The sequence below is a fragment of the Adiantum capillus-veneris genome, chromosome 2, assembly GCF_014529385.1.
Source record: "Adiantum capillus-veneris isolate H3 chromosome 2, ASM1452938v2, whole genome shotgun sequence".
Classification (NCBI taxonomy): domain Eukaryota; kingdom Viridiplantae; phylum Streptophyta; class Polypodiopsida; order Polypodiales; family Pteridaceae; genus Adiantum; species Adiantum capillus-veneris.
This window is the reverse complement of record NC_140932.1, coordinates 81,907,981-81,933,180: the sequence shown is the minus strand read 5'-3', so window position 1 is coordinate 81,933,180 and position 25,200 is coordinate 81,907,981. Positions and strand designations below refer to the sequence as shown.

At 45.2% G+C, this 25,200-nt stretch overlaps 1 protein-coding gene across 1 annotated transcript in view; it reads left to right on the top strand.

Moving 5' to 3' along the window:
* LOC147463079 (internal alternative NAD(P)H-ubiquinone oxidoreductase A1, mitochondrial-like) overlaps positions 1–23,390 on the top strand; it is a 99,367-nt gene extending 75,977 nt beyond the window's left edge. The window contains exons 3-8 of the mRNA XM_086487147.1: positions 21,405–21,565; positions 21,717–21,782; positions 21,977–22,140; positions 22,246–22,360; positions 22,450–22,629; positions 22,885–23,390. Of these exons, the coding sequence (XP_086343273.1) occupies positions 21,405–21,565; positions 21,717–21,782; positions 21,977–22,140; positions 22,246–22,360; positions 22,450–22,629; positions 22,885–23,037 (839 nt within the window). The 3' untranslated portion in view covers positions 23,038–23,390. The remainder of the gene's footprint in view (positions 1–21,404; positions 21,566–21,716; positions 21,783–21,976; positions 22,141–22,245; positions 22,361–22,449; positions 22,630–22,884) is intronic.
* Positions 23,391–25,200: the final 1,810 nt, after the last annotated feature.

Below are 25,200 nucleotides of genomic sequence, written 5' to 3'. Positions count from 1 at the left end.
ATGCCAGTCAACTGGCTGTGGGTGCGGTGCTGACTCAGCCTAGTAAGCAGTACAACCTGGATCGCCCTGTTCACTATGCGAGTCGCCTACTCACCAAGGCAGAGTGCAACTATAGCACCACAGAAAGGGAAGGTTTAGCTATTGTGTATGCTCTGCAAAAATTTCGGCACTACTTATTAGGGGTCCACTTCACAGTTATTACTGATCACCATGCCCTGCGATATCTGCTCAACAAGCCACAGGTTGCAGGTAGAGTATGGCGATGGCTACTCTTATTTCAAGAGTTTGATTTCGAAGTGGTACTCAGGCCCGGCAAACATCATGTCCTTGCCGACCACCTTTCTCGCGTTCACACTGGTGAAGAAGCAACAGGGGTTGCTGACGACTTTCCTGATAGCAGTCTCTTTAAGGTGGATACCACTCCGGAATGGTACGGCGATGTTTTGCATTTGCTTTCTACTGGCCTCTACCCAGAGAACGCTTCTCCCCTGCAGAAGAGAAGCCTGTTGGTGAAGTCTAGGCCTTTCACTGTGATTGGGGGCCAGCTATACAAATCAGGGCAGGATGGTGTTCTGAGGCGGTGTGTCTCCCCTCATGAAGTCAAGTATATTTTGGAGGATGCCCACAGTGGTCCCACTGGTGGCCATTACCCTGGTCATATTACTGCATAGAAGATTCTCCAGTGTGGCTTATGGTGTCCCTATATTTTTCGCGATGCAATTGCCTATGTAAAGGTATGCGATGTATGTCAGCGCTGTGGCCCTAAACCAACCAAACAGTCAAACCGTCCTCTGCAGGTCTCTATGGCATGCCAACCCTTTGAGAGATGGGGCATAGATTTTGTAGGTCCAATTACTCCCTCTGCCCAACCCGGCAATCGGAAGTATCTCTTGGTGGCTACAGACTACGCAACAAAGTGGGCAGAGGTACTAGCAACAATGGAGTGCACTGGCACTACAGTAGCTAAGTTTCTCTACGAAAATATTTTGTGCAGGTTTGGATGTCCCTTGGAAATCACCAGTGACAGGGGTAGTCACTTTGTGAATGAAACAATTTCTACCTTGCTCGCCAACTACAAAAATTTTCACCGAAAATCTTGTTCCTATTACCCTAGAGCAAACGGGCAGGCAGAGAGCACTAATAAGGTTCTGATAGCACTCCTGCGGAAAGCATGTCATCTTCATCCCTCGACTTGGGCTCAAGCTATCCACGGTACACTTTGGGCATATTGAACTTCTATCAAAGCCACAACCAATCACACCCCATTTCAATTGGCTTTCGGTTTGGAAGCGATAGCACCTTTCGAATTCAACTCAGGATCTTCGCGAGTGGGCAGTCTTCGTGCCAATGGAGATTTGGGGTCAGCATCTGTCTCTCGTCTTTTCCTTTTGGAGGAAAGCCAAAGTTTGGCTTCACTGGCTCTAGAAGCAGAGCAGCTTCGTCGTAAAGCCTGGCATGATCGCTATCTCAGAAAGCCGCAAATAACGCAAGGAGCACTGGTGCTACTTTATCAAGCCAAGTTTCTGAAAAAAGCAAAGAAGTTGGTCCCAGCATGGCAAGGACCATATCAGGTGATGGAGATTCTACCCCACGGAGCTGTACAATTAGCCACTCTCGAAGGAGTTCCGCTGCCTTTAGTCAATGGATCTCGGATCAAATGGTATCATGCTTAAGTTGCCGCCCAAGGGTCTAACCGAGCTACAATCAAGTGTTGAGCTTCGCCGATTCCTGAACCTTTAAATAACTTCGGAATCACTATCTTCGGCATCCTTTGTTCCTTTTCATCTTATCTCATATACCCTCTCCTTACACCCTCTCCTTAGACAGTTCTCCTTCTGCAGACTCTGTTAAGCTCAATGGGTTTGATTATGGAATTGGATAAACTCTCCCCTTCACTCTCTGTTTTCAATCTCTGTCTGTATCCTGTGTAAATCCCTTTTGGGTTGTGTATGTAGGAAAGATTCTAGTCTTGGGCATAACCTATTCTCCTCAATCTCGACTCAGGTACTTTTTCACAGCTTTTGCCTCTCAAGTGAAACTCAGTTCTTTTGCTATGCTTAAATGCCTTCGTATCCTGGAGTGGGGTATTTATGAAGGTACTTCGCGTTTTATGTGCCACTACTGATTCTTTCTGAGTACCTCGAAATTATCAATGCTTTCTATTAATCAAGTATATAGTTTGCTCGTAGCTAAATCTTTAAGGTCTCCGGGATAGTTTCCTACGCGTTAAAACTCCCTCTTTATTTTCTTCTACCCTCGACCTTGTCTCTCCCCTCAACCCCCTCCCCTAGCCCTAATCCTCGCCCTAGCGCTTTCCCTCTCTCCTCCCCCTCGCCCCTTTACTCTCGCCCTACCCCTACTCAACCCTCCCTACCCTCGCCCCTACCCACTCCTCACCCTTCGCCTCTACCCACAACTCCCTACCCACCCCTAACTCCCTCGCCCCTACCCTACCCCAACCCCCTCGCCCCTACCCCCTTACTCCCTCGCCCCTACCACCCCTAACTCCCTCGCCCCTACCCTCCCTTACTCCCTCGCCCCTACCCTACCCCAACCCCCTCGTCCCTACCCACCCCTAACCCCCTCGCCCCTACCCACCCCTTACTCCCTCACCCCCTCGCCCCTACCCTCCCCTTACTCCCTCGCCCCTACCCTGCTCTTTGGCCCTCGTCTCTACCCTACCCCAACCCCCTCCTCTACCCTCCTTTTTAGGCCTTCTCCCTACCCTCCTCTTACTCCCCTCGCCCATACCCTACCCAAACCCCTCGTCCTCACCAATCCCCTCGCCACCCTCCTCTTCCTGCATCCATCTGCTACTCGTCTTCCCGCTTGATCATCGTTTTTTAAAGTGCCACCTACTAGTCTTCGTGCTTAATCATCGCTTTTTACAATGCAGCTTCTTGCGTAATCAAGCTTTTCCAAGTACAGCTTCTTAGGAGATGAAGCTTTTCCAAATACAGCGCTACATCTCTGAATTGGGAGTTCCAGAGTTCAACCTGCACACTGGCCAGAGAGCGTTACATTTGCACGATGGCTGGTACAAGCAAACAAGCTAGGAGGAAGAAAGCTTTGTCTCGACAGAGGCCAACTGAAACATCACATGAAACATCCCATAGTTCTGCAGAGGAAGAGGATGTGGATACCTCCAGCCATGGCCTCACCGATGTGTCCTCCACTGATCACAGTGATGAGAATTACAAAGCGTCCTACTCAGACTCTACTTCTGACTCTGACTCAGAGTCTTCTAGCAAAGAGGAAGAGGAAGATGATGAACACGAAGATGCTGTGAAAAACCAAAAGAAGAGGAAAGCCATCATGCAGGTACTGAGTCATCAAATTCCCCGGCCTCCTTCTTCCAAAACCCAAACCAAGTTCACTTTGAACTTCCATCTGCAGCAGTCTCATCCGTCTCTTCGAGAAGTCTTATCAAAAGACCAGATACATACGCTAGGTCTGTCAGCATTAACAGACACCGATCTGCCTTCTGATATTCCCATGGATATGGTGCATGCAGTTCTCAAGTTTTTTCCCAAAGTCAGAGGACACCCACTGACTGCTACACGCATTGGTAATGCTTTGGGGATGACAACCTTTCCTGCAGTAAAACCGGCTACGAGAACCTATTCACAACTTTCGAAAGATGCGACAATCGAGGCATGCAAAGAGCTACTTAGTACGAGTCATGCTGACTATGCAAGGAATAAAAAGCTCTGGGCCATTTTCAAGTACTACTTTTTGGTCAGAGATCCTAAAGTCAGCAAGGGCAAGGGCAAGGGCAAGGGCAAGGGCAAGGGCAAGGGCAGATGTGACGTGCCTACTATATTCTCGCACTGCGAAGGCCTATACTGCCTCATCCACACCATCTCGTGTGGCTTTCATCAAATTCTATTTACCTCTTTACAGTCGCGGGCAAAAAGATTAAGAGCTCAGGTGCAATCTGTGCAATCTAGCTTTCATTAATATACCTGTTAGTCCTATGGATGTGGATGCGGAGATGCGGCGTAAAAGCTCTAAGGGAAAAGGGAAAGATATTGAACAGACAATGGATCTCCTTGAAAAGCCAAAGAAAAAGAGGGCAAAGGTAGTGAAGGACACAGTAGAATCCTGCCAGTTTCGGAAAGCCAACAGCTTCGAGTGAAGCAACCTGTTCGACGTTCCTCGCATACGGTCGCTACTGATTCGGTGGTAAGTTCAGGTGGTGTCACAGCTGTGGCTTCTACAATGTGTGTTCCTCTCTCTACTGCTGCTATTTTTACCCCTACCACAGTGACTAGCTCCCACGTCCCAGTGGCAGTTGCTTCTTCTCCTATGCCTAGTCCTGCTGCAACCACTCCCACCATCTCTACTTAGACAGAGAGGCATGCGCCCAGCCCACCACGTGCAGTGCCAATTGTCACACCAGTCCCACCAGCTGTACCACTTGCCAGCTCTCTTCACCTTGACACTGTTACAGGACCTTCCACAGGGTCGGACTCTACATCATTTTTTCGGCTATCTGAGGATATATTGTAGGAGTCTACGCAAGCCATTGCCACCATTGAGCTTGGAGCAGAGCGTTTAGCAGCCACACACCAGCGTCACGCAGCTACTTACGCAACTATGGAGGGATCTCTGCGAGTTGCTGAGAGCGCCATCGCCGATAGGGATGCCACTATTTTCGCACTCCAACAGGCCCTGAAGTTAAAGTCTCAAGTGATCAGTGACCTTCAAAATCAAGTACAAGGATTTAGAGAATTGCTCTTACATGAAAATAGGGCAACACAGCCTACGATGATGGGTATGGGATATGGGTGGACTGGAGCAGGTACACTAGTGCAGCATGCAGCAACGGGTCCTTCTCATCAGTTCATGGGACTTTACTCACAGACTCCAATTCCCGTTCAGTACTACAATCAACAACCATAGTATCCTCCTCAGGGGTTTCAGTCACCATTGCCTCAGATGCAAAATATGACTTGTTGTGACGGAGTTGCTGGAGCACATCGCCATGGCTGTGTTACTCGACGTCCTCAGTACACTACAGGACATGTGCTACCATCTGCCCAGGAGCAGGTGGCTGGTCATTTCCCAGGAAGCACACTTACTGACAGGAGAGCTGACATACAACAGGGCCCCACAATCGATTTGATGGCTCCACCTCCAGAGGCTGATACTTCGGATGCAGCAGTGGCCACCACTCTATCTCTTGGATGACAGATTCAGGAGCTCACCGTTGTACATACTAGTAGTTTTCTTTCACAGTTTCAGTCTTCCTCTCACCGAGACGGTGAGTGGTCTTGTGGCGGGCAACCTGTAGCAGGGCTACAGTGTCACTTCACAGGACAGGCAGACAGTTGGACAGTTAGTTACAGTTGGTCTGGTTCACACTAGACGGACCCTTTGGGTTGGGGGGTGACACGTGGTAGGGTGCCGACGGTGGTCTAGAGGACATCGTGGCCAGGTCACCACCACCACTCAGTTTGGAGATAGACTTAGCTGACTGGACATTTATGAGTCGTTGGTGGCTCTTTATGGTTGTACATATGAGTAGTTGTTTTGGGCCAGTTGCATTAGCTTGTACGTAGTCGTCTAGAGTGAGTCTATTCACAGAGTACATCTTCACCATCCCTGCACATCTGAGCCTCGACACCCCCATTGTACCTGTGAGTCCTGGGCTGGAGCTGAGTGTGCTGCCACGCCAGAGTCTGTATCAGTCTTTGAGATAGTCGAGTCATATGTTCTGGTTTGTTGTTGTGTCCTTGTGAGCTTTGTTGATGTCTATTGTTTCCTTTCTGTTCAGTCTGTTGAGTGAGATTGTCACGCACATTGCACTGAGGACCACCCACTGTAGAGAGCACGACACATTACCCCCGCTACACAACTGCTAACCTTAGTTGTTGGTTTTTTTCCAATGATTTTTGTTTAATTTTTGAGACCTCTTTTTGAAGTTGCAAATGGTCGGACATTGTAGGGCCAATGTGAACGGTAGTTTCACCCACAGACGGGAAGTTGGTTGGCACTGGAATTCGTATAGCAAGATGTCTATGCTCAGTTCAAGATCACCTTCTTTGTAAGCTTTCGGCTTTTCCAGTGCCCCCAAATTGTCATAAGGAATTGTCTACAACATGGGCACTGTAGTAGGAATCATCAGCGCATCTTGGTCATTGATATTTTGTGTCATAGGTGCCATATCTGGCTGCTGTCTAGAAAAACCAGCCATGCCAAAATGAGCCTGTGGCACCCCAAACTGGCCCTGGTTGCATGCCGATGCTACCATACATGGGGTTTGGCATCATGCCTTGCATACCCCCAAACACTGTTCCTGGCATGTACGGCTGACTTCCAGGCGCATAACCAGCCATACTCTGGAACACAGATCCATCCCCAAAATACTTAGGATGTATTGTGGGTGGTGGAAAAACTGGATGCATTGACTGGTAACCAGTTCCTTGTCCATTAAAGACAACCTGCGGGCTCTGAAAGGTAGCGGGCTGAACTGGCATAGCCTGTGAAATAGGCGTCCTAACCACCTGTTCAAGGACGGGAGGAACGTGTTTTGGAGCCCCGGACTCCGCAACATGCGAGTGTTCTTTATCTTGCTGAGACGCATGAGGTACTTGGGCTTGAGCCTCAAGAAGCTCTGTTCGCGGTGTAGGTTGCCTATTTTGTTGTGGCACTGCTGGCGCTTGCAAGAACTCCATAAACCTTGGGTTTTGCACCTGTTGTGAAAGCACATTCACCGCGGCAACTAACTGAGTCCTGAATGCACCATCCTCCAATTGCCCAGTCATAAAGCCCTGTAGTGGAGGGCCATTCACATCAATAGGAGGTACAGACAGGCGTGGCCGTGAGCTCTCGCCAATCTCGAACGCCATAGGAATTTCCTGTATGTCCTTCGAAGAGGAACCCTCTTCCATAATGCCCTTCCCTTTGTTGGTCATAGTGTAATCCCGCGTTCCTGTACTCTGTGTCTTTACCCAAAACAACCAAGGCTCACTTCTTGAGGAAAAAGTGATTGATGTCCTGGCAACGGAACCTTGAAACCGACCCGTGGGACGGTCTGCTTTGGCTTTCACCCGAAATTCTTTACTTTAGACACACACACACACAGCACTTTGAAAAGGTAACCTGCGACGGGAGTTAACACTCAAGCACATACACGGCTCGAGAGCTAGAATGCTCCGAGCAAACGCCGACAACTTGTAGGCCCCAAAATTGGCGCCCCTTTCGGTATTCTTTATTCTTTAAGAGGGTAATTACAAAGAATAAAGAATACCGAAATTCTTTACTTTAGACACACACACACAGCACTTTGAAAAGGTAACCTGCGACGGGAGTTAACACTCAAGCACATACACGGCTCGAGAGCTAGAATGCTCCGAGCAAACGCCGACAACTTGTAGGCCCCAAATTCTTTACTTTAGACACACACACACATCACTTTGAAAAGGTAACCTGCGACGGGAGTTAACACTAAAGCACATACACGGCTCGAGAGCTAGAATGCTCCGAGCAAACGCCGACAACTTGTAGGCCCCAAAATTGGCGCCCCTTTCGGTATTCTTTATTCTTTAAGAGGGTAATTACAAAGAAGAATCCTGGGAATGCTTTGCCTGTATCCAGCTAGATACCACCTGTTCTAGCAAAATTTCGGCAACATAACAACCCCAAAACTTGCCCGAAACCAATTCCCCTGCAGGAACTCACTTCCATTGACATAAACCCTCTAATTTCTGCCCAAAAACAGTAAATTCAGCATGTTGTATTTACTGGTTTTTGCCCTGTTTTCAGTCCCAGACAGTCCCTGAACTGTCCTCTAATAGTGGGGCACTGTTCACAATGGTTATGGCATCCGTATGGCTGAAAAACAGTCAAAATTCAGCGCATAACCAGCACTGAAAACGCACCTGTATGGTGAGGTTATCACCCTCACCGGTGCCTGCTTTTGGAGTAGCAGTTAGCTACTCCTGTTCCTGCTCAGAGAGGCTCTTGCCTCAGCAAAAACGCATGTAACCACACAGCCGTACTTGAGTCAAATGAAGAGCCCTCTTGTGGGGCATCACATTACTGCACGTAGGGGAGAGAGAGAGGAGTGTGAGGTGTGCAGGACATGACTTCTTGCACCACACTGTACATGAGAAGGAAAGCTTGCAGTCAATAGCTCTTAACCTGTGATAGGTTACAAATGAGCTCTCTCTCAGCTGGAAATCGAGCGTCCAGCTTTCTGCATGAGTAAAGTGCACCAGGCAATGCCACTTCGCACATTTACAAGCATTTTCCCGTTTTTGGCTTCCTAGTGAAAAATTTTCCGACTGGTTGCCCAGTTGACTTTGCAGTAGAGTTCTAAAATGTTCCCCTTGTCATTCTGGAGGTAATGACGCGAAACAGATTTCGTGGCCCAAAATAGCAGTTTCCTAAATTTTAGGGGATGCTTCCGTTGGACTCCCACTGGTTATCTAACCATCTATCCCCACTGGGACAAAATGCAATGTGGCCCAGGTGTAGGGTACTTTCCCTCAGTGACCCCACCTTGGCACTTTGCCTTTATTGAGTTCACTTCCTAGTATCCACCAACTTGCTAAGAGCTGTAAAGTTTAGCACTTTCAGCGGCTTTGAGAATAAAGCAAAGGCTCTCACTTCCTCCAATAGTTTGATACAGCTTATGCAGGAGGGAATTTTACAGAGGCCTCTAAGGTCAGGAAAGTTGCCACTTTCTTGAAAGACAATGCGCTTACATGGTGGACGACATTGTTGATGCAAGGACGGGCACCTGCCACTTGGGTCTACTTCAAAGAAATGTTTGCATCTGCTTGGCTGTCAAATGAATTTGAAGCCGACGTCATGAGAGATTGGCACCAGCTTACTTCGGCTACATGCAAGAGCTTGCCATAGTACAATCGGAGGTTTTGTAAAGCGTTACTCTCAGTAACCTCCTACAGATTTGTGCCATTGACAGAGTAGATAGAGAAGTGTTGTTATGGGCTGCCTAAAGGGCTTCGGGACTACTGTACCAAGAACAAAGTAGCTACCCTCACCCAACTCATGGAAGTTGCTAACACTCGTCTTGCCTTGTTGAAAGGAGAGGACAGTGGGTTTCCGAGCCTTGAGAAAGGAGGGCAGCAAAAGAAAAATTCAACGAAGAAGCCCTTTGTGAAAACAGCTCCTAAAGCGTCACAGGGGTCAGAAAAGGCCAACAAAGATAAGGATTCAGCCGGGACTTCTGGAGCGCAGGCAAAGAAACAAAAAAGGAAGCCTTTTGTGCGTAAGTCGCTCGAGGAAAAGAAGGTCTTAATGGCTGAAAACAAATGCTTTATATGCGAGCAGCGTGGTCACTTTGCTACCAATTGTCCACAAAGGAAAAGACCAGCTGACCCACGGCAGGTTTGGTGCCAGATATGGTGGGTGACAGGCCTAGTACTGATGCCAACGAGTTATGCAGAGCATGGGGTAACGTTAGAGGTCAGACGGCACTCATCTTTTTTGCCAAAGCTAACTTTATCTCACCAGAGTTAGCTATGAAGCTGGGCATCAAAGCTGAAGAGATGGGGTACACGGCACAGGCATGGTTGGCATGTCCTGGCCACTCGGAGTGTGTTACTCCCATTATTGGAAAGTTGAAGCTGCGTCTGCATATTCAGTCATATGTAGACACAGAAGAATTTTATATCATGCCATTGGAAGGGTGTGATGTGTTACTTCGAATTCCATGGATGTTCAGAGTACATGGCGTGCTGGATCCCTTCGGCAAGACGATCACCCTTCAGCATAGGGGCAAAACTCATGTTTTGGATGTAAGGTTCAAAGGGGAGTCTATCCCTATTGTATCTGCTTCGACTATCACTTCTGTAATAAAGAATCATCTTTTTGTGTACTTGATTTTTGCACGTGATGTCTCAGATAATTGTCAGTCAAATTTATTTGCGTTAGATAAAGAAAGGTCAGCATTTTTGCGAGAGTTTAGTGGTTGTTTTTCTGATTCATTACCGTCGCAATTGCCGCCAGAGAGATGTGAGGATCATCGGATAGATTTGGTGCCAGGGTGTAGCCCACCAAATAGACCTCCCTACAGGGTGAATGCGGCGCAGCAAAAAGAGATTATGGGCCAGGTTGAGGAGTTATTAGAGAAGGGGTTGATTCAGCCTAGTTCTTCACCTTTTTGCTTCGTAGTGCTCCTAGTACAGAAAAAGGATGGCTCATGGTGCATGTGTATTGATTATCGACTCACATAGCCCGTGGAGCCTGTTGAGGCTCAAGCCCAAGTACTTCATGCGTCTCAGCAGGATAGGGAGCACTCGCATGTTGAGGAGTCGGGGGCTCCAAAAGAGGTTCCTTACGTCCATGAACAGGTGGTTAGGACGCCTATTCTACAGGCTTTGCCAGTTCAGCCCGTCACCTTTCCAAGCAAAATTGGCCATCATTCATGCGCTCTAGTTGGAAGCACTACTTGTTAGGTGCTGATTTTGTTGTCCAAATAGATCATCAAATCTTGCGATACTTCTTCAAACAGTCAAAGCTATCCGAAAAGCATATGCGATGGGCAAACATTCTTTCTATGTTCCACTTCCAGATTATGCATGTGGAAGGCAAGAAGAATGTTGTGGCTGATGCGTTATCAAGGAACCCACAAATTTCAGCTATGTCAATTCCTTATCATCATGAGCTGGATGACATGAAGGAACAGTGTGCTACTAATGAAGATTTTGCAACGATTTTTGAACAGTTGCAAGAGGGGCAACATCATGAGCACTACCTCCTCAGGGACGGTTTTATGATGATGCATGGCAGACTTTTGTGTCACTAGGCCATTGCGACATAAGGTCATGGTAGAAAGTCATGTCCCACCGTATGCAGGGCATCGTGGTATTGATGCGACAGTTAAAGCGATAGAGACATTCTTTTATTGGCCTACTTTGAGGAGAGATGTGGATGCCTTTGTGTGAGCATGCATGATTTGCCAAAAGGTCAAGTTTGACAGGCAAAAGGCACCATGCTTGTTACAGCCACTGCCGATTCCGGATAAGCCATGGGAAAGCATTGCTATGGACTTTTTCTTTGATCTTCCAAGAACGCCGACAGGCAATGATGGTATATGGACCATTATTTGCAAGTTCAGCAAGCACGCCCATTTTATTCCTGTCAGGAAGAAGATAAAATCTGACCAGATGGCACGGTTATTCATCTACAATGTGTTAAAGTGCCATGGTATGTGTTAGGTGCAGCGAAATGAATGTTTGAACTTTGCTCAAGATGAGTGCTCCGAACTGTGCTCAAGGGTTCCTTTTATTCTTATGGAAGGGGGAGCCTTCCGTTCTTAATGAGAGAGTGCAATGAACACAAACAAAGTGAATGGACATTGTGCGTGAAAGTGTATGAGACTGAGAGATAGAGAGAGAAGAGAAATACGACACCAGAGACGTTGTAAAATCCTCCTCCGAAGGCCCCACTCCTATGGCGAGAGCGGTCTACTTATGATTGCACAAATCCCTACAATGCTTGGACTTGCCAATGATGTCGACGACGACGAGACGGGCTGAAATCTGAAAATGCTAATGGCTGAAATCTGCAAATCTTTATCTGCTGAATTCTGACTCTTATGTCAGTGACGATGTCGATGACGACGGAAAGAGGACGACGCGCTGAAACTGTAAACCTTGCGGAAACTGACCGTGCGGCAAGGAAATGCTGCGGGAAGGTGAGATCTGCGAGGTTCGGGACTTGATCTGCGGTGTCTAAGGGCTGGAAACTGAAAACACTGATGGTTCTTGATGTTCCGTCGCAACAAATCTGCAAAACGCCGGGGCTGATCTGCAAATCAAAAACGCTAGGGCTGAAAATGGCTCTGCTGTCGCCGGATGGCCTGCAACTGTAAAACACTAGGTCTTTTGTTGAGTCTTCTGTCGCCAAGAATCTGCAAGAGCAAAAACGCTGGCTGATCTGGTCCAAAAACGCTAGGTGGTTGCTGTGGAGCAAAAATGCTAGGGCTTGGGGTTCTGCAGAGAAGTTACCTGTTGAGCGAGTGCTCCTACTGCCTCTTCTGCCAGAAAGTGCTAGCTTTGGTTTGCTTATATACAAACTTAGCAAAATTGCCCTACCTACTTTCCAACAAAAGTCACTTAAAAATAATAAGTGAAAAATGTCAAAAACAGGAAAAATAGGCTAAATACACTGGAAAATTCCCTTGGAGGATTTTGATGGATTCTAATGGGAATGCATATCCTCTGGTTGTGTGCAACCAGAGGATATGCATCTACACTAAGTGTCTCGACATGCACGGTCTGCGAACAGACTCACAAAAGTGCCATATCACTTCCTATTCTACACTCACTGGACTGACTGAACCCTTGTCGTGTTGTAGCTTGTCCACGGACACATAGGGTTGAATGTGTCACATGACATCCCCTCCTTTTCAAAGTGAGATACTGGTACCGAACTGTATGGCATCGAGGGAGGTCGCCAATAGCATCCGGAATCCTGGAAGGGACTCTTCGCCGGCCCACTTTGATGTGAGAGTCGTGCGGTACTTGAACTTCAGAAAGGTCTGCAATGCTTTCTTCTTTGGGCCGCGCTGAAAGCGACACAAAGTCTTCTGTGGCTCCTTCGATGCTTCAACTTCGTCTAGAGTCATGCTTCTTTCTTCTTCAAGAATCTCTATGGCTGAAAATTCCTGAAACCACTTCCAACACAATACCATGAACATACCTATTCCATGTAAAGTGATTGGAAAAAATCTTGTCTTCCTCAAAGACTGTGCATGCAATGTAGATGAACCAAGAAACGGAGTGCCAAACCATTCACCGCACACACGCAAACAATGAGATCGAATCTTTCTCTTCTGATCTAAAGCAATCAACTGTGGCAATTCACAACGGAAATGCCCATGCTTGGTGCTTTTCATGTGCTCTTTCTACAACTGTGTCGTGCCAAGGAAGAGACATGGAATGTGACTTCCTTGAATGAAAACATTTCATCTTGTCATGAGAAATCCGCATACATCCGTGCTCATCCATAAGTGAATCGTGCTCAACGTACAACATGTCATACCTAGGAAAAGGGATCACATAAAGACGCCAACTAAAATACAGGAAACGATCACGAATGAAACACTTGAACAATGAGTGCTGACGAATCATTCGAACACATAGTACTTCCTGTAAGGATTCTTTGGACCTAGTCTCAAGAGCCAAGATCGGTTCTTCCTGATTGGTCGAATCTTCCCGTGGGGGTTCTTTGGACCTAGGCTCGAGAGCCAAGATCGGTGCTTCGTGATTGATTGTCTCTGCAATGAGGTTAGTTGCACTAGAGAAAGTATCAACTAACACATCATCCTTGTGAACAATCACATCATCTTCATGCAACTCATCATGCTTGTGAGAAATCACATCTTGATCATGCAAATCATCATGCTCATCATTATCATCCAAATCATCATGCTTATCATTGTCATTCAAATCATCATCATGCAAATCATGTGTGTCATGCTTGGGATAAGAAGAGATTGAGAGAGTCTCCTTTTCCTGATTCTGTGCAAACTGCGCCTGCACAGTAGAAAAGAGTCGCAAGAATTCTTTCATGTGTTGGTCGCTCTGTTCTTGTCTTGCTTTGTTCTCGCGATCAAATTCTGCTTCTCTTTCGTTGTTCTCACGATCCAATTTGGCTTGACTTTCTTTCGCTTCCAAGTCGTACTTACGCTCTATGGCTGTCACGCTTTCTTCGTAGTCACGATCTATGGTTGCCATGCTTTCTTCGTAGGCCTTTCTTTCTTCTTCTCTTTCTCCTTTTCTTTCTTCGCGTTCTAACTTTCTTTCCATAAACAACTGCTTCAACTCCTCCATAGGAGTTAGTGCAATCCTTGGCGTAGATGGGGAAGGGGGAGGGTCGGAGCGAAGCATCCATTCCATTTCGAGTGATGACCATCCATTAAAGTCTTGGGTTCTTAAGTTCACGAGGAACATGGGTTCTTGGGGGTCTTGGGTCTTGGGGTTCTTGAGGGTCTTGAGTTCTTGAGGGTCTTGAGGTTCTTCTTTTGCTTGCAATCTGTGTTTGAGAAGGATCTTCTCTTCACCCGAGTTCTGCTCTTTTCCGCGGGCGCACTCCTTGGCGGCCTTGCGCTCACATCAAGGTTGCTTTTGCCCACCTACGTCAATTGGTTGGCCGCTAAGTGCACGGTCCGCTCTCAATGAATGAAAAGAGGCACAATGGGAGGCTGGACAAGCCCTTCTTTCTTGGGTTTCCTGTCACTCTTCAAAAACACCATTAAGAATCGACACGCCCAAGTAAACTTGGGTTCGTGCAACCTCAACAAGCAAAAAACATTATGTGGTTCTTATGGTTCTTTCCTTGAGTGATACAGAACACTGTCAAAGCTCTGATACCAATGTTAGGTGTAGCGGAATAAATGTTTGAACTTTGCTCAAGATAAGTGCTCCGAACTGTGCTCAAGGGTTCCTTTTATTCTTATGGAAGGAAGAGCCTTCCGTTCTTAATGAGAGAGTGCAATGAACACAAACAAAGTGAATGGACACTGTGCGTGAAAGTGTATGAGACTGAGAGATAGAGAGAGAAGAGAAATACGACACCAGAGACATTGTAAAACCCTCCTCTGAAGGCCCCACTCTCTATGGCGAGAGCGGTCTACTTATGATTGCACAAATCCCTACAATGCTTGGACTTGCCGACGATGAGGACGACGATGAGACGGGCTGAAATCTGAAAATGCTAATGGCTGAAATCTGCAAATCTTTATCTGCTGAATTCTGACTCTATGTCGGTGACGATGTTGATGACGACGGTACGACGACGACGCGCTGAAAACGCAGATGCTGAAATCTGCGTTTTCCAGGCTGAAACTGTAAACCTTGCGGAAACTGACCGTGCGGCGAGGAACTGTTGTAGGAAGGTGAGATCTATGAGGTTCGGGACTTGATCTGCGGTGTCTAAGGGCTGGAAACTGAAAACGCTGATGGTTCTTGATGTTCCGTTGCGGTAAATCTGCAAAACGTTGGGGCAGATCTGCAAATCAAAAATGCTAGGGCTGAAAATGGCTCTGCTGTCGCCGGATGGCCTGCAACTGCAAAACGCTAGGTCTCTTGTTGAGTCTTCTGTCGCCAGGAATCTGCAAGAGCAAAAACGCTGGCTGATCTAGTCCAAAAACGCTAGGTGGTTGCTATGGAGCAAAAACGCTAGGGCTTGGGGTTCTGCTGAGAAGTTGCTTGTTGAGCGAGTGCTCCTACTGCCTCTTCTGCCAGAAAGTGCTAGCTTTGGTTTGCTTATATACAAACTTAGCAAAATTGCCCTACCTACTTTCCAACAAAAGTCACTTAAAAATAATAAGTGAAAAATGTCAAAAATAGGAAAAATAGGCTAAATACACTGGAAAATTCCCCTGAAGGATTCTGATGGATTCTGATGGGAATGCTTATGATCATGCTGTGTGCAACCAGAGGTTATGCATCTACACTAAGTGTCTGGACATGCACGGTCTGCGAACAGACTCACAAAAGTGTCAAATCACTTCCTATTCTAGAGTGACTGGACTGACTGAACCCTTGTCGTGCTGTAGCTTGTCCACGGACACATAGGGTTGGGTGTGTCACGTGACAGTATGCCACAATCGATTGTCACTGATCGTGATCCTCGCATGACAAGTTTTTTTTTGAGAGGATTGTTTGAGAACATGGGCACTACGGTCAAGTTCTCGTCTTCGTTTCATCCACAAGTCAGAAGAGTCTTGGATCTTTTGAAATGCTATGTGTCAGATAATAAGGGCAAGTGGGAACAGTATTTGCCTATGCTTGAGTATGCGTACAACAATACGGTGCATTCGTTACATGCAAGGCACCTTTTGAGATTGTTGAAGGTGGCAAAAAGGTTCATCCCATTTTGCATACAAAGGACAAGATCTTTGAGGTAGATCTATATGTTGAAAACATGGATGAAATGTATAAGAAATTCAAATTTGCCTTGGAGAAGACTCGGGCAAAGCAACAAAGGGCTGTTGATCGTCACTGTCGTGAATTACTGTTTTCACCTAGTGGTTGGGTACTTCTACGGTTTGAAATGGCAAGGTGAAGGACAAGGAAAGGTTATTTTTGAAGCTCAGCATGCGTTACGATAGGCCTTTTCAAGTGCTTGATAAGATCAGCGATGCTGCTTATAGGCTGAAATTGCCTAACGCTTGGAAGATTCATAATGCGTTTCATGTGAGTCTTCTAAGACCCTTCGTGGGTGATGTGCTAGAAGATATGACAGATGAGGACCAGCCAAAAGTTGAGGAACTTGATGAAATTTTGGTTCTTGAGCAGATTTTGGCACATAAGGAAAGAAAAGTTAAGGGACAGGTTGCAAGATGCTATTTGGTGAAGTTCAAGAACTATCCACCTATGGATGTAAAGTGGATGGATGAGCATGAGCTGTTAGAGTCACCAAATGTATTGCAGCTTTACCTTGAGGCCTTTGGGTTACAGCCTATGTATGCCCCAACACAACATGTGCAAAGGAGGGTAATGACAAACCTAGAACATCAAATATACATATGGGTCATTGTAATAGAAGTGTGCATTGCTCTTTAAGTGTTAAACGTATAATGTTCACTTCTATCATAGATGGAAATGACAAAAGTATGAAGGTCTCATTAAGTCATTTGTATCTATGTCTTATCATCTTTCTTGCGGATACATGCGATGATAAAAAAGTGCTAACAACACAAGATCATGAATGGCATGTATATATGGTATGCAATTGAGGACGTTTGTGATTTCAAGAGGAGGGTATGTCACGAGGATGTAGCAACTGCTAACCTTAGTTGTTAGTTTCTTCCCAATGATTTTCGTTTAATTTTTGAGACCCTCTTTTTGAAGTTGCAAATGGACGGATATTGTACGGGTAGTGTGAAATAGTAGTTTCACCCGCAGACGGGAAGTTGGTCGGCACTAGAATTCCACTAGTGGTTGTCTAGGCTCAGTTCAAAGTCATCTAGGTCTCCTCTCCGCACTTAGTAAGTTGGTGGACACTAGGAAATTAATTCCATAGAGGCACAGTGACAAGGTGGGGTCACCCAGAGAAAATCACCCGAGAATTGGGCTACATTGCATTTTTGGACGTGGTCCCAGTGGTGAAAGATGGTCAGATGACCAGTGAGAGTCCAATGGAAGCTTCTCCTAAAATTTAGGGAACTGCTATTTTGGGCCATGAAATATGTTCGCATCATTCGCTCCAGAATGACAAGAGGAACATTTCATTACTCTACCGCTAAGTCAATTGAGCAACCGGTTGAGATATTTTTAGACCAAAAGGTCAAAAGGGGGAATTAATGCAAGAGTGCCACTTGGCACATTTTTGGGCATTTTCCAACTAAAGAGAGAGAGAAGCATTAAAATAAAACATGGGCTACATTTTCCAACCGTATGGTGGATTGTTGCAGGTACCAAAGCTACTGTGTGCTTGCCTTCCCTCTATGTACAAGGAAGTGCAAGAACTGAAGCCTTGTATAGCATTCACTGCTCTCTCTCCCCCCCCTCCGTGCAATTATGTGATGCCCCACAAGAGAGCTCTTCATTTGACCTATGTATAGTTGTGTAGGTTCATGCGCGATTGCTGAGGGAAGAGCCTCTTGCACAGGTACTAGATTAGCTAGTTGCTAATCCCCCATAGGTAAAGGTGAATTCGAAGAGATTTCAGGCAAGAAATCTCGTCCGATTCGAAGGGCAAGTAGCCCATAGGTGTGGGAGCTCGAGGACTTGCTATAGATACGACCGGCTCGCAAAACGGAGCCCAAAACAAGGAAATACACCCTGCTGTGTATTTTTGCAGGTTTAGGGTTTCGGCCTTAAACGGTCCCTAATATCCCCAGAGGATGCAGGGACGCGAGGGGACCGTTGTGCGGGTGATCTGGCGCATTTTCAAGGCAGAAAACAGAGAATTCAGCGTACTACAGATGCTCGCCAAGTTTTGTAAAGTGTTTGTATGCGTCAAGAAAGTCACTTCTTGCTTGGGGATATTGTTTGTGAAGCGTCCTAGTACAATGTGCTACTGAAATTGGGCCAGAACGGGTCATTTTCAGCCCGGATTATGCGGGGTGGCTCGTAGGAAATCACAAGTTTTATTCTCTCTTTGAATACAATAAAGAAATACCGAAAGGGGCGCCATTCTTTAGGGCCAACGGGTGTTGGCGTCTGCTTGGAAGCACTCTAGCTTCCAAGCCGTGTATATTGAAGTGTTAATTCCCGTCACAGGTTTTATTTGCAAGTTTCTCTGTGTCCTAAAGTCTAGAGTAAAGTTTCGGGTGAAAGCCAAAGTCTACCGCCCTATGGGCCGGTTTCAACAAGGGTCCGGGCCATGAGTATGTGCAAGCATTCTCAAACATCATTTCTCACTACTCCACCCGGGAGTAAATCACCAAGCATTGAAACCAGTATTCAAACTAGAGTCAAAAAGTTCAAATCAGCACCAAGGCAGGTTCTCAAACAAAATTCAAACTTAAAAAACAATCTCAACAACAGCCGAGCTCGAAAAGTCAACTGACTTTCCATCCTAAAACCTGCACCAAAAATTAGGGTTAGGTTCCTTCCATAAGGTCGTAGCCGACCACAGCATGGTCCATCAGCTCTTGGACACACGGTGTTTCGCTGGCGGTGATGGTAGTCCCAAGACATAGCAATCATACTGGACCTCCAAGGTTATCATCTCGAGAAGAGACACCTACTGAGAGATGTCGAGAAATTTCAAGTTATAAGCTGCTAGGGTTCCATGGCAAGCATTTTAGGTCAACCCACTTTGCCAGAAGCTGCCAGAAACCATATAGCTTCTGGCAAAAAAATTCTTGAAAGCTTGCCAAGTCCTTGGAGTGTGCGGCTTGGTAGCTATAGACATCAACCTCTGTATGGCACTACTTCTAAGAAAAACAGCAGCTCGAAACAAATCCTTGATCCTTCTCTTGCAATTGATCTTTATGGCTTATGCCCTGTAAGACAGAGCGATGAAGACGAGAGCACGCTCGATGCGCGATGAAGGGTGGGAGTCACTGATAAGTCACTGATGAAGTAAGGGTGGGAGTCACTGATAAGTCCAGGGTTGGGGTACGAAGATTTTTTGAAGATTCTTCGTATAAAATTTCCAGAGTGCCCAAGTGCTCTGTCTGCTCTTTGGTAGGACCGGTATGCTTTCAGAAAAGCACACGCCTGAAACTCTAATATCACTGTCACAAGACGGGCACCACGTGTCAATAGAAAAGAACGGACTGAACAAACTTTTAGCACTTCAATAACAATTGAATTGAAAAAAAGAGAGAGCACACGCAACACGAAGTGGTGGAATTTCACCCCAGAGAGTATTGGCCCCAAACCTTGGCGCCCCTTTCAATATTTCTTTATATTACTTGAACTCAATACAATGCCAGTACTCACGCTTTGCACCTTCACCCAGAAGAGTGCTAGAGAATGAGCCCTCTGCACAAATTTAAAGGCCCTTGACCTATGAAAAGTAGTTAATTGGTCCAAAAGCATCATGTCTAAAAGCTATCGGCGCAAATTACGAAAATCCGTACAGTGCCACATCAGCACCTGTCAACGCAAAACACAGAAATCTGTACACTGCCACATCATCACCTATCAGCGTGAAATCCAGGCGTCCATATAATTGCCACGTCAGCATGTCAGTGTAAAATGTGGGATTCCGTACAGCTGTGCCACGTCATCAGTATTTACGCAATTCTTCTTCTGTTGCCTCTGCTTCTTCTAGGGTTTAGGCCCCTCAGCTAGGATCTGCAAGCTGCTCCGTCTTCAATGGCTTGACATGTCAGCAATTTGTGACAGTTACCTTTATTTTCATCAGGCTCTTTGTGTAGCGCATCCACTTAGAACAAATGTAATGGATGAAGCACATGCTTCTCCTTACGAAGGACACAGATGTCCACAACACAGGCCTTAGAAAGATAGTTTTATTGGCCAACGCTATTAGCTAACATAGACAAATAATGTGTGCTATGGCAAAAAGCTAAGTATGATCGCCATAAGACTCCTGGCTTGCTTCAGCTCCTACCGGTACCTCGGGTACCCTAGGAAAGTATAGCCATGGATTTTATAATGGATTTGCCATGAACCCCGAATGAAAATGATGCAATTTGGATGATTGAATTAGAATTGTAAGATTTCTCAGACATCTTGCATCAGTATCATGAAGCCCTATAGGTGAGGACAACTTTTAGAAGCCAAAGGGGTGTAATATTCTTACCTACGGCTACATATAAATGGAAATGATTAGCTACCGCTACAGATAAATGAAAATGATTTTTGTGCACACAGAATGAATTTATGAATTTATTGGTACCAATTAGTTATGAAGAAGTAAATTTTCCGATGCAATGTGCCATTTGGCAATTTATCTGTGACCGGATAGTATGATAAGTAGAATAGTAGCGTGACGCAATGCAGAATAGTTTAGAATAAGAACATGAATAAGATGGTGTCCCCAATTCGCTAGAAAAAGCTATAATTTAATAATTTTGCAGTGGCCGCCCACGAAGTGGCCAGGCAAAACACAGTGGAGATACGACCCAGCGAGAGTCGGCAGACTGAATCAGGAGAGAGATGAAATCAGATGAGTAACTAATGCTTCAGATTGGACAGAAAACCTGGTTGAACGCCCGTTTTTAAGTGTAAAGTTTAAAAACCTTTCAAACTCAATGGCTGGCCAATTTGGAAGGGCCAGATTTAATAAACATTAAACAAAGTTAGCTAGCGTAAGAAACTGCAACAGCCAGCATTTTTTGCTTTACGATCTCTCTCTTCTTCTTCATGCAACACTAGATTGTCAGTTTCTCTTGCCAAGATATAAGAAAGAGCTAGCGCTACCTCTTCGCACTGCTCTGCAACAGTTCCGTCCACAAACAAAGTCCCCTCTCTCGGCTCTCACTTCAGCCAATTCTCTCTCTCCTCACGATTTTCTTGCTCTGGTGTTTGTGAAGGCCTAGTCGCACTCAGACAAGCCAATTCTCTCTCTCCTCGCGATTTTCTTGCTCTGGTGTTTGTGAAGGCCTAGTCGCACTCAGACAAGCGCAGTATCAGTTCATGAAAATTTCAGCACTCTTACGCGTTCCAAAAGTAGATTTCAGCCAAGCATCCCCTACACGAGCAGATATCAGTAGTAGCCTCTCCCGCATTGAAAATCCCAGTACCAAGCAGACATAAAGTTTTTGGGACATGAACAGTGAATTCTATTTTGGGTTCACGTGCTTGTAACAGTTTAGAAATTAATAAAAATCTCCTTCTAGGGGGGGACCAGCCCACCTTTTGGTCCCTAGTGCTGTGTTGATTTTCTAAATTGTTTTTCCCAATTTTATGTCTTTCTAAAGTCATTCCACACAAACTCATTTGCAGCACTATATTCTTGGTGGCTGATGTTAATTTGGCTTTGCGGAATGCATTCTGCAGGGACCTCAGAACAGGAGAAGCAAAGGCTTTTGCACTGTGTCGTGGTTGGTGGAGGGCCTACTGGGGTTGAGTTTAGTGGTGAGCTTAGTGACTTCATCAGAAGAGATGTACACCAAAGATATGCTCATGTACAACATTATATACATGTAACATTAATTGAGGTAACTTAAAGACTTGTCCATTTTTAAGTTGCCTTTTTCTACAAACATGATATGGAAAGGCTGGTACCTAGTAATTTTCAGTTTATAATTACAATTGTTCTGGTGAGGCGAAAGAGATCCTCGGTTTATGATTACGATTGTTTTGGTGCAGGCAAAAGAGATACTCTCCTCGTTTGATGTCAGTTTACGATCATATGCAATAAAGCATCTAACTAAGGTATTAAGAACCCTAGAGGTGTTTCTGGTTTTTGGATGTTTCCTAAACCTTTGTTGCAAGTCTTCCATCAAAAACTTTGTTTTTCCCTACACACCACACTCTTTTAATCTTTAAGCTCAGTCTTGAACATACTTATTGAGTAATGTTGACTTTTCAAATCACTAAGCAGATGGTTCTCAGAATTCTTATTTTAGGCAGGGGTGAAGTTGGTTCAAGGAGTAGTTAAGGATGTTCAGCCTGGTAAAATCATGCTTAGTGATGGATCAGAGGTACCATATGGCTTGCTGGTTTGGTCCACTGGTGTTGGACCTTCTGACTTCGTCAAATCGTTACAATTACCAAAATCACCTGATGGAAGGTTCCGACTAAGCCTTCGTTTTCAATATCAATGACTGTGGCTTTTCTTGAAAGCATGTCTGCAGAATTAACTCTGGGAAAGTGCTAATGAATTTGGAGCTAGCAGGATTGGGATCGATGAAAGGCTGAAGGTGATTGGCATGGAAGATGTGTATGCGATCGGCGATTGTGCTGGCTACGTAGAAAGTGTTGGGAAACCTGTTCTTCCTGCACTGGCACAGGCCTGTGTTTCAATCCTTTAGTGGTGACCAAGAAGACATGATAGAAATTGATGTGCGCTGCTTTTTCTTACATGATTTGTTCTGTCCAGGTTGCAGAGAGGCAGGGTAAGTATCTTGCTAAAGAGGTGAACAGAATCTTGAAAAGTGGTGGCGGTCATGCAGGCAATAGTAAGAATGTGTCAGAAGGCCCATTGTTTGTCTACAAGCATTTGGGAAGTATGGCCTCTGTTGGCAGATACAAAGCATTAGTTGATCTTCGTCAAAGCAAGGTAGTGAATTGATCCCCACAAAACATCATCCTGTTCGGGCCCTGGATAATTTTTCACGTGTTCTTTTATCATCAGCACCATTCTTGTTATGCTTGCATTCTTGCTGTGCATATTGGAAGTAATGAAGCAGTCCCTCTACTATTCATGTCAAAATTTGAGCTCAGGGCTCAACTCTTGCTTAGGATAGCAGGTAGAGGCAACTTAAATACATGTTATCAATGTCTGTTGATGTTTTATGTTTGTCCAATTTTCCAGGAGGCCAAAGGAATCTCTTGGGCAGGATTTTTGAGCTGGCTTGTATGGCGGTCAGCATACTTGACTCGTGTGATCAGTTGGCGAAACAGGTTCTATGTTGCTGTGAATTGGGCCACAACCTTTGTGTTTGGACGGGACATCTCACGCATATAGACTATGCGCCATGCATTTCCCAATGTAATGGGGCGCTTGGCTCATTTGCTCGGTAGCACAACTCTGTTTATGCTGCAAATGTACTTAGCACCCATTCTGTCTTGGTCAATGGTGTGTGCATGGTCACAATTTGGCCTGATCATCCGATTGTTGTATTACATGTCCATAAAGCAAAGTAATTACATGCTACAGGACTTCGAAGATCTTGTAACGTAGGCTAAACTCTCACAAAGACAAAATCTGACACTTAAGGTAGCTAAGGAGTGGGCAAGGACTAGTTTTTGGTTGAGTTCATAAGCTGCCGTACTGCCATTCAATAAATTGCGCAAGTCATACCCTTGCGGTTGTACACTTATTAATTGTTTTCCTCTTTGCAAAAGAAACTTTCATTACCCTCTTAACACTAACAGCTTGGGCGATCAAGAAAAATTCATATACAGAAAGCTCTCTCTCTCTCTCACACACACACATACCAAGAAAACAATCTACCCCCAACTTTCTAAACGCCAAGAATACACTTATTAATTGTTTTCCTCTTTGCAAAAGAAACTTTCATTACCCTCTTAACACTAACAGCTTGGGCGATCAAGAAAAATTCATATACAGAAAGCTCTCTCTCTCTCTCACACACACACATACCAAGAAAACAATCTACCCCCAACTTTCTAAACGCCAAGAACACATAATCAGCTCATGAGTAATTTAATCGGATAACCAAATACTATTGAACATCCAAATGTCGGATTGCAACTCCTCAGCTGGTATTTCCCATAATTTATAGGCTTTTCAGCACGGCCCTTCACTTTCCCCAGAGTTAGATACAAAAGAGATGGTTCAACAAACAAGTCAAGTAGGACGTGTGGTGAGAATCAACCCCACTGCACTGCTACCAACTTGGAGGTTGAAGGATGGAATAGGTTGCAAGTAATGAAGACAAGCCTAGGAGAGGGTCAAATGGGATGCCGTTCCAGTTTGTGTAGAAAGAAAAGTGGAGTTTTTTTTAGGCCTTCAAAATGAACAGTAGAGTTGAGTAGAGTTGTGGGGTGCCTCAACTGCCCATGCTAGATTCATAAATAGGACATTACAATGTCCTCCCTAGAACTTATGGCCCTAAAACTTAAATAGAAAGAGGTCCTAGGGTGCCCTTGCTTAAGAGAGAAGATTAGTAGATGAAACAAACATATGCTTGACTGGCTCAAACTACGCTTTCAAAACAAAAATCATTAGCTCCATGTAGAGACACCTTGTTAGGCTATGGTCACGTGAGGCATAGTTATCCCCCTATTCAGCTAAGTGATGTAAGCATTTTGGTGTTTTACTTTTATACGTTATCATGCGCAAAATGCTAAAAGGCTTAGCTTTTTGCATACTTTTGCAACTATGCCAAAAGAGGCTTAGGTACAAAAAGGAAGGCTTTGTTATTTGATATCACCAAGCCTACCTCACGTGACCACAACCAAAGAAGAGATTAGGGAAAGTATAAGTACAAAAGTATACTAGTCTAGATGGTTTACCCAATGAGTTCTTAATCAAGTATGAAGACTTCTTGGTCCCGTAGTTTGGCAAAAGTAGGTGCTCTTCATGTTGGTATAATCATACACAAAAGGGGAGAACAAGGATGACATAGCTAAGTAGAGACCCATTACATGTTTGACTTTTATGTCTAAAATCCTTGTTCTCTCCTTGGCTAGAGTGTAGTGGTATCGATTAACAATACACTTATATATGTATTGAATGGTTGACATATGCAAACTAGAATTACATCTCAAATTTTAACAGATGATATCCGGTACATATGGGTAAGACTGTTATTAATGACAGTGACACCTCTATTTATAAATTCTCTCAAACTAGAATTACATCTCAAATTTTAACAGATGATATTAGGTACATATGGGTAAGACTGTTATTAATGACAGTGACACCTCTATTTATAAATTCTCTCTTTCTATTATTATGACTCTTTTGTAAAAATAATTAATCTCACATGGGTTCATTGAAGGACCCATGTGGAGGGAAGTAACCTTTTCCCCAATGTTCATGTCGCTCTTCACCTCTTTGTTCTCTCCTCTCTTGCATGCATGTGTAGCACTCCGGTTGCGGAGGGCCTCTCTCTCTCTCTCTCTCTCTCTCTCTCTCTCTCTCTCTCTCTCTCTCTCTCCA